At 32.0% G+C, this 14,517-nt stretch overlaps 2 protein-coding genes across 2 annotated transcripts; both read left to right on the top strand.

Annotated features, from left to right (window-relative positions):
• Nucleotides 1–2,200: 2,200 nt before the first annotated feature.
• On the top strand, nucleotides 2,201–2,737 carry LOC107062160 (zeatin O-glucosyltransferase-like). Its single transcript, XM_015312499.1, has one exon. The coding sequence runs from the start codon at nucleotides 2,201–2,203 to the stop codon at nucleotides 2,735–2,737; it is 537 nt and encodes a 178-aa protein (XP_015167985.1).
• A 5,894-nt stretch (nucleotides 2,738–8,631) lies between these two features.
• On the top strand, nucleotides 8,632–14,097 carry LOC102579992 (probable prefoldin subunit 3). Its single transcript, XM_006355671.2, has 6 exons — nucleotides 8,632–8,859; nucleotides 11,043–11,100; nucleotides 12,312–12,383; nucleotides 13,032–13,151; nucleotides 13,237–13,338; nucleotides 13,741–14,097. The coding sequence occupies exons 1-6, from the start codon at nucleotides 8,711–8,713 to the stop codon at nucleotides 13,816–13,818; spliced, it is 579 nt and encodes a 192-aa protein (XP_006355733.1). The 5' UTR covers nucleotides 8,632–8,710; the 3' UTR covers nucleotides 13,819–14,097.
• Nucleotides 14,098–14,517: the final 420 nt, after the last annotated feature.

Below are 14,517 nucleotides of genomic sequence, written 5' to 3'. Positions count from 1 at the left end.
TTGTTTGTTCCGGTGGGGGGGGGGGGGGGGGGGGAGGGAAGAACCATCCAACTTTTACTATAAAGTAAAAATTGCACAAATCTCATAGTGTTAAGAGTTAATTATGTCATATGTTTACTCTTTTCCAAATTACAAAATCTCTTAAAATTTAAGGATTTTGGATACATCACTCAGCGTTCTGATACATTACATTTGTTGATACAAGACACATTTGTCCCGATACATCACTCAACTCCGGATACTTCGCATACCACCAATACATTTGTTGATACGAAATACGCCTGTCTCGATACATCGCGCAAGAGTGATATATTCGAAAATAAGAGAGAGAGTGAAGTTTAGAGAATACAATAAAATAGGGATAATACATAAAGTGCCCTTTAACTTGGCTTCATTTTATGTTTATGTCCTCCAACTTTGGATATACACAAGTAAACACTTAAATTTGTATAAAGTTGAACAAGTAAACACATGAGTCCTACATGGCACAATACACGTAGGACACTATGTAGGACAAAAAATGACATGTAGGACATCTGTGCCTATTTATTCAATTTTATACAAGTTTAAGTGTCTACTTGTACGCATCCAAAGTTGAAGGGCATAAATGTGATTTGAAGTCAAGTTAAAGGGCATATTTATATATTATGCCCAATAAAATAAGTTGTGTATTTAGACATTTTTTCCTATTTTGAAATATTAGTCCAATTTTTTATTATTTTACCCATCAATCAAACAGAAAAATGTTTAAGTACTTCCACCAACCAAATAAATGCGCCAACCGGCATATTGATTTGCTTCTTCCAATCATAAAAAAAAATCTCATAGTGTTAACATACTTCTGTTAATTAGAAGGGTATATATGATTCAATACTTTGACAGGAAGGATACTTTTGAGCCTGAATATAGTTAAAGGGTAAATATGAGCTATTTCCGATAGTTTAAGGATATTTTTAAGCCTTTTCCATAGCTAGTATTTCGATTATTGATTTTGCTTCTTTCAACAGTAAAAAATTGTGGTTTATTTGCAATGTTATGAGAGACAGAGATCTGACTCCATGTGGTTGCTTTCAATTCATTAGTACTGGTACTGACATTTTGTATTTTTATAAAAATAGAGTTATAAAAGTTAAATAATTTTGCTAGTTTTAAGAAATTTAAAAATAAAATAAAAAATCACTTAAACAAAGTGAAATAATTTTTGGGTTCTTGTCCAAACGCCTACTTATTAATAACTCCTTTTAATTTCTCATTCTCATCCAATACTCTCTGTTCACCATTTGCCTTATCAAGCATTTCAATATCCAAAAAAAATAAGAGTCTTTTCAATGGATAACACTGAAAATCTTGCAAACTTGAAGAAACAATTAGGTGATGAAGTTGTTGTAGTTATGGTTCCATTTCAAACTCAAAGCCATCTTGACCCTTTTCTCCAACTTGCTTGCCTAATCTCTTCTTATGGTCTCTCTGTTCATTATCTTAGCCTACCTACTTACAATCACGACACTAAGACTCGTGCCACCGCTTTAAATCCTTCTGATTTAGCCAATATTCATTTTCATGACCTCCAAATGACTCCTACTCCACTCGATCCTGATATCCCGAGTGAAGTACCTAAACATTTCCACTTATTCTGGAATGTTACCATGCATCTCCGCCACTCCATTACTTCCTTCTTACGTGATATTTCGTCTAAATCAAGACGAATTGTCATGATTTATGATTGTTTAATGTCTTATAATGTTCAGGATATTTCATCTTTCGATAATGCAGAGTCCTACATCTTTAACCCTGTAATTTCAGCCTTTGGTATGTATTGTGATCACATATTTCCTCATGTGGGATTGCCTATTCCGATTGAACAACAACTACTTCAAAAGTTACCATCCTCTCAAGGATGGTATTGCGATGAAATCATGCGGATATCATCTTTTCAAGTTCAGTATATAGGGAATAGTTCCGCGGGTGATATTCATAATACAAGCAAAGTAATGGAAGGTACTAATGCTTTTATCGACTAGCTTGGAATTGGACAAGACAAGAAGCAATGGGCAATAGGACCGGTTCTCCGGCCTACTAAGAAAGAAAAAACGGATTCCCCTGTTTGGATTGGTTGGACAAACAACCTCCAAAATCAGTTCTTTATGTATCTTATGATATGTTGACTTCATTTTCTGATGAACAAATTAAGGAACTCGCAATGGGTTTAGAGCTTAGCAAACAAAAGTTCATATGGTTGATGAATGATCCTGATAATGGAGAAATCTATCTCGGGGGAGACCTCAATAGAAAATTTGAGTTTCATGCAGGGTTTGAGGAAAGAGTAAATGAGGTTGGATTACTGGTTAGAGATTGGGCACCACAAACAGAGATCTTGGCTCATTCATCCATTGGCGGGTTCTTGTGTGCGTGTGATTGGACTTCTTGTGTAGAGACCATTACTATGGGAGTCCCAATAATTGCTTGGCCCACACACTCTGACCACCCAAAAAATGGTTTTTTATTAACAGAAATGTTGAAAATAGGCTTAGTCATTAGGGAATGGGACAAGAAACGTGATGAAGTGGTCACTGCATCCACCATTGATAATGTCGTGAGGAAGTTAATGGCATCAGAAGAAGGAGATGAGATTAGGAAAAGAGCAAAAGAATTCGGAGAAGCCGTGAGGAAGTCTACAGAGAAAGGGGGTGCTTCTCAAATGGAGTTAGATTATTTTATCGCGCATATCACTAGATAGATTATTCTATGTGCTTTCTCTATAATTTCTTTCAACCCTGTTGATCAATTCTCTGTTGTACTACTATTTTGAGTGTACTTGTGGAATAAGTATTAGACATTGTATGAATAATTTTGCTGTTTCATGTAAACATTACATGGATATGCTGATATTATCTTGTTAATGTATTTTTTTTTTAATATTTAGAATTATGTTGTTTCTCTAAAAAGGTGAAATTTTACTATCTAAATTATCATCAATTATTATATCTTAATTATCCACGTGCTATATACACTCTTTTTTTGGTTATATAGGTCAATTGATTAATAAAAGACAATTTGACCACTAGATCTATAGCACCTCACAAGAATTTCAAACATTTGAATTCTTTAATATGTGTTATTTTAAAATATCTTTTTCTATTGTTTTGGGACCCGACGAGATTGGTGGTATATTAAAGCAAGAGGAGAAAAAAAAAATCTATTACTTTTTTGTGATCATTTTTACTCATTTACTTTAGATTTTTATAAACTTTTAAAAAATATTAATTAATATAAATAGTATATCATAATATTCATATTAATTGATGTGTAGTTCATATCTTGAGAAATACGTAATTAATATTAAGTGTAAAATATGAAAAAAAATATTTCTCTTAGTAATGCTAAAATCGACAAGTACTTCCTCCGTTAACTTATACTTTCCACAATGTAATTTTTGTATCCCTCAATAAATAATGATAGATATGAATACAATTATGATTTAAGATATCGAAAAAATAATTTGATGAGTAAGTAATTAATATTACAAATAGAATAGAAAATTAATATTCTACTATTTGTCTTTTCTTAATAATTCATATCTTACAATAACTCAAAACTTGTCATTTATATGGAGAGAGTGGATGAATCGATTCATTATTTGTTAAGTTTCTAATTCCACACCTACTCGTCTTTGTAGGAAAATGGTCTGATATACTTCTCAATTTTGTCATTTAGAGTTGATATATCTATCGTTATAAAAGTGGCTCATATATACCCCTATTGTTATACAAATGGCTCGCATATACCTTTTTTTCCCAACAGAAGTGAAAAAATTAATTTTAATTTAATTTTTTTAATTATTTTTTTTATATAAATATAATCCATATGGGGTATATTTGATCCTCCTCACACATATTTTTTTTTACTTTTTTATTTCAACGACTAATTTAAATTTATTTTATTTAGTTTCACTAATTTTCTTGTAAAATTTATTTTTACAAATACAAAAACTAAATTACAATATAGCCGCAAAAAATTAGTTAAATTTTTTTTTTCTTTACACTAAAGAATGAAAGAAAAAAAAAGAATAATAAACTGGAACAATGATAGTCAAAAAAGTCAAAAAATAATTTTTGTACGAAAAATATTAAAATATACCTTAAACTTTGTTAGAAGGATCACATATATACCCCTACATGAATTTTTTGAAATTTTTTTTTAAAAAAAATTAAACTAATTTTTTCACTTCCTTTAGATGAAGGGTATATGTTAGCTCCTTTTGTAACGATAAGGGTATATGTGAGTCATTTTGTATACGGTAAGGGTAAATATGAGTCACTTTCATAACGAGAGATATATCAGCTCTAAATGGTAAAGTTAAAGAGTATATCAGACCCTTTTCGCTAAATTAAATGTCACAGTTGGATGAAGTTGATTTGGAGACCACTTTTAGGTTGCTCATGTTTTGCAGCAACGCTCATGAGCTTAAGTTGCATGCTAATCAAGTGACCTAACCCACTTAATATGTGTGAGAATTAATTTAAATAATATAATGGTTCTTAAAGGTATAATATACATATTTATCGATTTTTTTTTGAAATTAATGGATGCACGACTACACCCTTAACCCATCACGTGGGTCCGCCTCTACTATGATTACTAGTATGGATGAATAGTAAAATAACATTTTATTACTTGCTGATTTCCTAGTCTAATAAGTATCTTCCGTAACTTTGTTTTTCTATAGCTTCTATAGTTTATCACAATATCCAAAGTAAAATTAAAATACTATATTATGAGTAAGGAATCATCTTATTATATTAAATTATTGTTATCCTTGGTGAAAATTTAAATACTCTTTTGAAAATAATTTTATAAAGGGAATAAGATGCTAGATATCGGTGAAAATTACTTTCTTAAGAGAGCATTTCAATGTTTATAAACTAAAAATAATTACAATGTATATATCATTACTTTTTCATGTGCTAAACAAATAATTGAAAGGTCAGTTATTGTCTCACTCAATCTTAAAAGCTTTTAAGTTTAGTTAAAAATTAAAATTTATCAATATTTTTTTTAATTCATCCTGTGTTAGATGTATCACATATATTTCCCTCGTGTCAAATACTAATATCATATATTTGTTACAATTCAAACTTATGACACACATTAATATTCACTTTGATTCTTGAAATTTTCTTTTTTTAATTTAATTATGACATAGCTCAAAGAACAAATATGTGACATGAGCTTAAATTGTCACAATCATACAAAAAAACAATTGGACCATCTATATAGCACCTCAGAAGAATTTCAAACGTTGAGATTTTGAACACCTTTCATTTTAAAATAAAGTTTCATTATTTTTTTGTAACATCTCTTTAGGACCCAAAATAATTGATGGTACATTAAAGCAAGAGAAGAAAAAAAAAAAAATTACTTTTCAGAGTTCATTATTTACTCGTTTACATTAGATTTTTGTATATTTCTTAAAAAATAATAATTAATATCAAATTTATCACAATCTTTATTTTAATTAATGTGTAGTATTTTTAGATATCGAGAAAATGATTTGAAGATACATAATCAATATTAAGGATAAAATATGAAGAAAAAAAATTCTCTATATAAACTAAAAATGACAAGTATTTTCTTCTTTTACTTGTATGTAAAAGTACTATAAATCTCAAAATTAAAAACTTGAAATATTCTTAAATACATATAAAATTAGTTGACTCTCGAATTCTATCTATGCCACGTTAATTGAAAAAAGGTAGTAATTAATATATATTATTTAAAAACTAAGAAAACATTACTGTAAATTACAATAATGAATAATTTAAAATATATTTAAAAAATCATATAAACATTTAGATGATTGTCCAACTTTTCGTATTACTTAATCCATGTCAACTTGACTCCCATTTTAAATATTTTTAATTAAATATGTATTTTATCAAAGTAATCTTATTAATCATGTTTTGAAATCTTAACTCTAACTACTACAAGTATATATATATTTAATACCGGATTCGAGCCCTGGGTATGGAGAAAATCCTGTTGGGAGTGCCACCCCCGAATGGGCCTGCAGAGCGCGATACGAATTTAGTCGGAGTTCCAATGTGGACTCCGGACAGCAGGTGGAAAATAAAAAAATATATATTTAATACCAAGGCGAGGATAACTTGTGAAAAAAGATAAAATATCTATTCACAACTCAAGACTCATATTTTGTATGTGATTCGTCAAGCTAAGGCAAATCTTTCTCTTATCTCTAAAAGGAGTCCTTAAGCTACTTGATTATAAGGAAAGGAGTTCGACTCAATACTCTTGTGTGTATTCTTTGGCCACCACTCTAGCCTCAATTATTTGAGTGTAGTAGGTGATTTCATAATAGTAGGAGTACATCTTCATAATTTATATGTATTCTAATTTAATTAACATGGTCAGCAGTCTCTAAAAATCTAGATCTCAAAATACTTCGAAAATGAAGTCCTTCATTAATTTAATTTGATCATCATTACCTATGCTTCCAAACCTAACACAAAATATTCCTTTTGTTTGATCAAATATGAAAAGTTATCTATGAATAGTTATTTCGTCATGATAACTTATTCTATCATTATGGTATAAATGGTAGGATAGATAATTTAAGGACTATTTAATACCTTCTTAATAAATCTCATTAGGTTAGTAACTAATTACTTAGACACACTCTAGTTTGCAATATTACGTATCTTACCAGATTTTGGTGCCTCCAGACACATCCTAGTACATGTATCTCAGATAAACGGAATCAAATTTAGGTGTAATTTGTTCAAGATACATTGTATCCAAGTGGATCACATGTATCTAGTATACATAGAAAATCTCGTTCGCCTCTCTCTCATCTAGCTCGCGCATTTTCCTATGTATTCGTACAAATACATGTATCCAGTGTGATTCATTTGTATTTGTGATACATACAAATCTCGCTCGACTCCCTCCCCAATATCGCTCGTCTCTCTCTCTATTTTCGTGTATCTGATGGCAAAATACATGTATCTAAGAGTAAGATATGTAGGAAACTCTTAATTAGTGGTAAAATACGTAATATTTTGAAAGTGTAGGTAATAATAATATATATGATAGTGAAGTATGTATAAATTATATAATTTTTCCTAAAATAATTAATCATATATTTTATGTCGAGATAATTATATCTTAAACCGTACATCAAACGACTTCTCAGTGTACAAGAATATTTCCCCATAGTTATCCCTCCCAACTGAGTGGGCTTCCTTTCCCATTTGAATTAGCCCAATCTCCAAACTTGGCCCAACACCATCTTCAATCATCTTAATTTGAATTTATTAAGTTCAAAATTGACCTTTCTACCATTGAAATGTCATAACTAATCCTTCAAGTTCAATTTTTTGAATCATTGTAGTGAAAATCCTGATAATTCTAAATCTGTCATTGATATTGCAGGTGTCATAAATATTCAATTTCTACTTTACTATTGTGTTTCTCCAATTGAAAGCAACAAGAAAATTATTTAGATAATAAACCACAAGGTACAAAGCCATGTAGAGAATGTAAGTATTGTAAGTTGTATAAAAAATAGGAATCTAGCTCCAGGTATCAAGTCGCTTTTGATAAGATACGTTTTACCTTTAAAATGATAATAATCAAAATTTCTTCAATTCTTAAACAATCTTATCAAATGAACAAATCATAGTTCATAAACAAGCTATCAAAAATTCTAATGTGCTACATTAACAAATTACATATCTACATGCAGGGACGGCTCTTGCCTATAAAATTTTAGGCATTGGCCTTAGGCCCCCAATTTTTTGGGGCCTCAAATTTTTATAAATAAAAAATTATGTATCTTAACCCTATTCAAATAGAAGAAATTAAGGAAACATTGTTTTGGATTCTTACATTTTCTTCGTTAACACTCACATTATTTATCCTTTGTAACTCTTTTTGCACTCTATTTCTTCAAATCTTTGATAGTTAGAGTAATACACTCTTAAAAATATGAATCAATAGTCGAAAAGTGTTGAACAAAGTGCATTACAATTTTTTTTTTAAATTTATTTGTTAATTTTCATATTAAAGTAGGTATACCAAGTTATCAACTTTTTGAATCAAATTCTATGATTCTAACTCTCATCTTTAAAGTTTATCAACTTATTACTTATAAAATTGTGTTAATAATTCTTATAATAATTGTCTCAATAAAAGGATGTTTTTCAATGCTAAAAATTTCGCTTTAGGCCACAAATTATGTTGAGCCGCCCCTGTCTACATGTTCCTCTCATAAATAAACATCTATGAGTATAAACTTTCAAATGTACATAATTTTATAAAAAATCTACTAATAAACAATAATAACAACTAGTTATTTTTCAATATAATCATTTTATATGGTACAATCAATGAATTATTGTTTCAAATTTTTAAATAATGAATCTTTTTTCACAAAATATAAACTTATAACTTATCAGTCAAGTTTTATTTTTAATTTTTTAAAATCATGATTAATATATATATATTTTGGAAGAATTTGTGATTTAAAATTACAATCCTAAATTACACATTTGTGTGGAATAATTACCATTGGTCAAAATTTGTTCAATTCACTGAATCTAACGGCGTCGTTCTTATTTTATGCTTCTTTCTTCTTCACTGCTGAAGCGATTTTTTTTCCGAATCTATCACAGTAAAGTAGCTTTGGACGGCGATGGCGGCGGCGGCGGTGTGTTCGTCATACACCAGTGAAGTGACGGAGAGAAGAGGTATACCGGCGGCATCATTCGTACAAGATGTTCAGTCCTATCTCAGCCAATCTGGTCTCGATGTTAACTCTGCTCTTGCATTCCTACAAGAAAGGTCCGTTTTCGATTTTTGTATGATGATGATGATTTGAAACGAGCTTAAATGAACAAGTGAGGATTTATATAGCCGATCCTAACTTATTTCCGACTTAGGCATAGTAATTGTTGTTGGTAGGAAATGTTTTACCCAATTCATGGTGTCTAGGTCAGCTTGTTCGCACTTAGATACCAAGTAACTATGTCCACCAAAGCTAGAACTGATGAGAAAAAATTAATTAGCGTTTGATTTGAATCTGAGACCTCATGGTGCTAAATCCATTTATCGACGACTAAGCCACACCCTTGAGTGCATCATAAGTCATCATATATTGAAAAACATTTTTCAGTTATATTAATTGGAAATTGCTTATTCACCAAGTAAAGTTTCAGTCTTCAGGTATATTGTATTGTTGGGGAGTTCTGTTATTCTATGAATGTTGAACCTTTCTGATATTTAACTTTTATCTAAACTGAAGGTGAAATAATAGGCAAAGATCAGACCTTTAGTGATATTTTTCTTGTAGGAACTTAGATGCTATATTAACTCAACAACAACAATATTACCGGTGTAATCCCACAAGTGGGGTTTGAGGAGGGTAGTGTGTACGCAGACCTTACCCGTACTGTAGGAGGTAGAGAGTCTGTTTTGCGATAGACCCTTGGTTCAAGGAAACTTTAGCATGTTGGAAAAAATATAATCAATAGGAGTAGATGTTATATTGACTCATTTTTAAAAAAGCATTATAGTAAATGGTTAGTAGGACCTTGACCGATATATTCTCTCTGCTCTTTGTCAGTCTCTCACTAAATTCTGATGGAGTCCTTGTACTTGGGGCTGCTGAGAAATCTAAAGCAATATGAATTTTTGGAGATCAAACTTGAATGAGCAGGTTTGGATTTGATAACCGTTGGCATGAAATTGAATGGAATGGCTGACTATGTGGTTGTGTAAGTTTTGTGAATGATTATGAAAAAAGAAAAAAACTGATTAGGCCTTGGAAATACTATTACACTTATAAGTAGGGTAACTGATTAGGCCTTGGAAATTCTATTACACTTATAAGTAGGGTGAGGTCTTATTTAAGTGCGATGGAATAACGAGGACAAGAAAGCAGAGAAGGAAATGATGAGAGAAAAAGAGAAGGACAATAGACCACTACAGCCTTACAAATCATAGATCAAATCTTATGCAATCAGATCCTTAAATCCATTCGTGACTAAATAACGTCAATTTTTTCCTTTTTCTCGGGCCGACTTCATCTAGGTGCTTGTCTAGTTCCCGTTGAGACCGTTGATTTTGCGAAGGCCCGAGGTCCCCGACCTCGGGCTGAGGAGTGTCCACATGAGTTCGTTGAGGTGTTTACACATTATGGAACTTTCTCCCTGAGCTGCGGGACGAAGATTTTTCTATCAATAGATAGGAATGAGTGTTCGATATAGGGGATAGGATCCATCTGCTCTTTGTTAGGGGAGCACTAAAATGCTTCGATTGGATGCGTTCCCAAAGCGATCGCTATCCTTTTCTTGCTTTCTTCACCAGTATGACTACAAATATGAAAAGTGTGTGTACTTCTGTTTGCAATGACTGGAATTTGTGGTTATTCAGTATCTGCGTTGTTCTATTATCAAAGTCCCATAGTCTTTATGTCCTTTTATCGTTCTACTAAGTCTCTAGAAGTCCTTCCCAAATGTTGGTAGGTTTGAACTTATAATTTCTTTGCTTACACTTTCTTGTATCATCTATACAGCGTCGTAAAAACAAAAGTAGCATGGAGTGCGTGCTCTTAATTGTGTAAAATTTCAATAAAAACAGATGACAGTAGTTTGACTTAAGATGCCTCTGAATTCGGTTGATCAATTTATACATATTTGGCATCATTGCATGTTGTGTTCTACTTGTCTTTCAGAAGCAAATCAAATAAGTTTTATCTTTTTACCCAAAAACCAGAAATGAAACTCTGCTTTTGTTTCAATCCTATGATTTTTGGCCTATAATACAGTCCAAACATAGAACTCATGTAACAAAGCTTTATGAATGGTATCTCATGCAGTCTGTTAACTATCTCTGTTACTAATAAATCATAAGCTCCAGATTAGATACGAGAACAGACTAATTAGTCCTGCCTTAGAAATTCTAGTCAGTGGTTACTTTACTTATGGTCTCCTTTTGTTTTCTTAATATATGTTGTTCGTTTGCAGACTTCAGCAATACCGAGTGGTTGAAATGAAACTTCTGGCCCAACAGAGGGATCTTCAGGTACACTTTTTTTGTTTAATTTCACAGTATTCATCCCTATTTAAGTAATTCCTAATATTTAGTTCTCAGGTTTGACTCGTACTTTGAGTTGAGAGGGTCATAATGCAATTCAAAAGAGAAGATGTTCATATGTCACTCTGGCACTTTGTTGATTCTTCCGTAAGGTGGACGGAAGTTAGAGAATTGTACTTTAGTCTTTGCATCTAGTGCTGCCGATTCCCGAGATGAAAAGTCTTAAAGCTGAGATAGTCCTCCCATGTCATTGAAAGAAAGATCAAAATAGAATTTACATTAAGAATGTATGTTTGGAATCTATTGCTCCATGCAGAAGCTATATATAGGATACTCTTCTTAAGCACATGCCCAAACTTAGTTGTAATGGGACCAACATATGAGGGTTACAATTTCGCCACTCTTCAGAGTAATGACTTTTTACAGCAACAATTCCTCAATCCCAAGCTAGTTGGGGTCGACCACATGAATCCTCAAAATATAGAAGGCTAATGCCTTTTTACAATTTCCTTTATTAATATAGGTTTCTCCACATTTGGAAGCTGTCAGTACGGTTTTTTTTTACGTAATTCTTGATTCATTTTTAGAACTCGATAACAGAAGGGAATTTGTTTGTTGACATGTAGAGGTTGAATTCATATCATAAGATTGCCACAGAGGGGGGAATACCTGCCCAATACAAAAAGACCATTGAAATATGGACAGGTTAGGTTAATGTATACAGAAGAAGTTCCATCCAAATATTTAAACATCACTATTGCCACCTATGAAGCATTATTGATCTACCAAACAAAAACCAAGATTTAAAAGCTGGAAGTTGTCTTTCCTCTGAAAGTGCTGTCTCTTTCTCTTTGTCCGAATGCACCAAACATGCATAGCGAACAGTTTCCAACTATAGTGGTGTAAAGGAAAGTTACATCTTATGCATAACATAATATAGAATTTGGGAGTGTCCTCTTAATCCAGCCTTCTAAATATAGATTGCCTCATACATTTTGGACAATTTTCATTTCCGCCATTTATAAGTTGCTGTTTAGATGTTGTATTGCTCAAATGCTTTGAATTTTACATGTTTGACATCTGTTCTACGATCAGTCTAAGTCATTCTGAGAGTTTTTCTTTTTAACTGCTTGATGTTTTTATATTGTTATCTTTGCTAACAAGTGGAGAATTGACTACTACTCCTTCACTCTACGCAGGCAAAGATTCCTGACATAGAGAAATGCTTGGATATAGTTGCTACTTTGCAAGCTAAGAAGGACAGCAGTGAGGTTTGTCTCAGTGCTACATGTTTTTCCGATGAATGGAACTTTACTAAAGCACTCTTAGACATTTTCATTTTAGTTGAATCTTGATATAGTAGACTACTTTCCTATTTTATTTAATTAGGTCTGTAATTTGAATGTGAGGAAGCATTAAGTTTTCAATTCAAAAATCGTATTTATATGATATATGTAGTGGTGAAGAAGTTCAGAAATTGAGTTACTTCCTTGAAACTGAGATTTACTGTGGGAGACCAGTATCAGCTAAGTCCCCAACCTTGTGAAGGTAGAGAGGCTGTTTTCGATAGACCATCGGCTCAAGTAAAACATAATAAAATCAAGTATGGAAAGGAAAATACAGTAGAACTCAAATCAGTTCTATTGTTGGTTAAGTTTAAAATTGTTGGGTAAGAATTGGATAGCCCATTGCTTACACTTCATTACTTTTTAATAGTTGAATTGGTGAGTTTTAAATGGGTAACTGCTTAAACAAAAGTCGGACAAGGTTTTGATCTCTCGACTCTACCCCTGATTTACTTCACTAATAACTTCCAGCCAATGTCCTCCTCCCCAGTTTTTGTTTTATTAGTATTTTATGTCTTTTGATATTTAACTGTCATGTTAACTTGTTCCTGGTTTGGTTCGCGTTGGTTGCAGGCACTAGTCGCTGATTTTGAAGTGTCAGAAGGTATTTATTCCCGGGCTAAGATTGAAGATGCTGAATCTGTGTGTTTATGGCTAGGGGCAAATGTCATGCTGCAGTATTCATGCGAAGAGGTATGTAACTAGCTATGGAAGATTTCAGAAGCATGCATTCTTGGATATTGGAAGTATTGGTCTTCACATTTTGTTCACTGTATAGGCAACTGCACTTCTTCAAACAAACTGGGAAAATGCAAAAGCGAGTTTAGAGGTTCTTGTGGCTGATCTACAATTTTTGAGGGATCAAGTGACAATTACTCAGGTAGATTCTGGCGTTCTCCATTAACTCTCATCTAGGTAGAACTTAGCTTGTACTGAAGTGCTGCAATATTGCAATGTGTTGTTTGCTCCCTCTGTTTCAATTTTATGTCTTACTTTAATTTTTAGTCTATTTTTTAACTTTCTATATTCATTAATTTTTAATTCCTACATCGTACATGACATGTTTAAGAAACACAAGATTCAAAGGGTATTTTGGTTCAATAAACACATCTTTAGTTTAAGATCACAAAATTTAAAAACCTTCTTTACTTTCTTTAACTTCGTATCCAGTCACACTAAGACACATAACATGAAACCGAGGGAGCATTAAGTTCTTCTACTTTTATCTTTAGAAACATTGTCATGCTCTTTTGTGCTTATTCTTTTAGCTGCTATGGCTCAGGTCACAACTGCTCGTGTATACAACTGGGATGTTCATCAACGTCGACTTCGACAAGCTACTACTCCCAAAGAATCATGAGACACATGACATTGCATCACAGAGTACGATTCATATCTTTTTAGTTAATTTTTGAACTGTTGTTGCAAAGATCATGAATTTTTGTTTGGTTTTGCCATCATTAATGAGTTAAATCTTTGCATCAAGAGTAGCAATTTTTCTAAGACATTAGTTATTTGTGAGCTAAGAGACAAGAATATCTGACCTGTTATCATGTTTGTTTTGTTGTTTCCTAAATACAATGTAGTAGCCGCATGTACTGGTTTGAGTTCACACATCAGGTCAAATATTCATTATGGTTTGCTTCACAAACATCTAATTTATGTATGGCTTTACTGAATGATCAGAAACGCGTTTTCTGCCATTGGGGTTAGAAATGGGCAGGTAGACGCGGATTCAAGATTTTAAGTATCCGTATGGCCATAACTTAGTGTTATATTATGCATGAAACCTTGAAAAAAAATCTCCTTGTACTTCGGGTTTCCATAGTAACAACAACGAATGTGCTAAACTCAGTGCCGGCTCAATGCTTATAAAAATTAGGCATATGCCTTAGGCCTCCAATTTTAGGGGGCCTCTAATTTTTACCACGACAAATTATGTGTTAATTGTTTTTATAGAAAAAATTAATTATCTAAAACAAATGTATTTTTCTTTAAAAAATATATATTATTTTATTCACCTTAACCTCAATCAAATGGAAGAAATCTAGAAAAATGT

Source organism: Solanum tuberosum, unplaced genomic scaffold, assembly GCF_000226075.1.
Source record: "Solanum tuberosum cultivar DM 1-3 516 R44 unplaced genomic scaffold, SolTub_3.0 scf00202, whole genome shotgun sequence".
Classification (NCBI taxonomy): Eukaryota; Viridiplantae; Streptophyta; class Magnoliopsida; order Solanales; family Solanaceae; genus Solanum; species Solanum tuberosum.
This window is presented reverse-complemented; position numbering and strand designations above follow the sequence as displayed.

Coding starts and splice junctions, on each gene's coding strand:
- LOC107062160 (XM_015312499.1), top strand. CDS start 2,201: ATGGGTTTAGAGCTTAGCAAACAAAAGTTCATATGGTTGATGAATGAT.
- LOC102579992 (XM_006355671.2), top strand. CDS start 8,711: ATGGCGGCGGCGGCGGTGTGTTCGTCATACACCAGTGAAGTGACGGAG. Junction 8,860..11,042: donor CTTGCATTCCTACAAGAAAG/GTCCGTTTTCGA, acceptor GTTCGTTTGCAG/ACTTCAGCAATACCGAGTGG. Junction 13,152..13,236: donor TGCAGTATTCATGCGAAGAG/GTATGTAACTAG, acceptor TTCACTGTATAG/GCAACTGCACTTCTTCAAAC.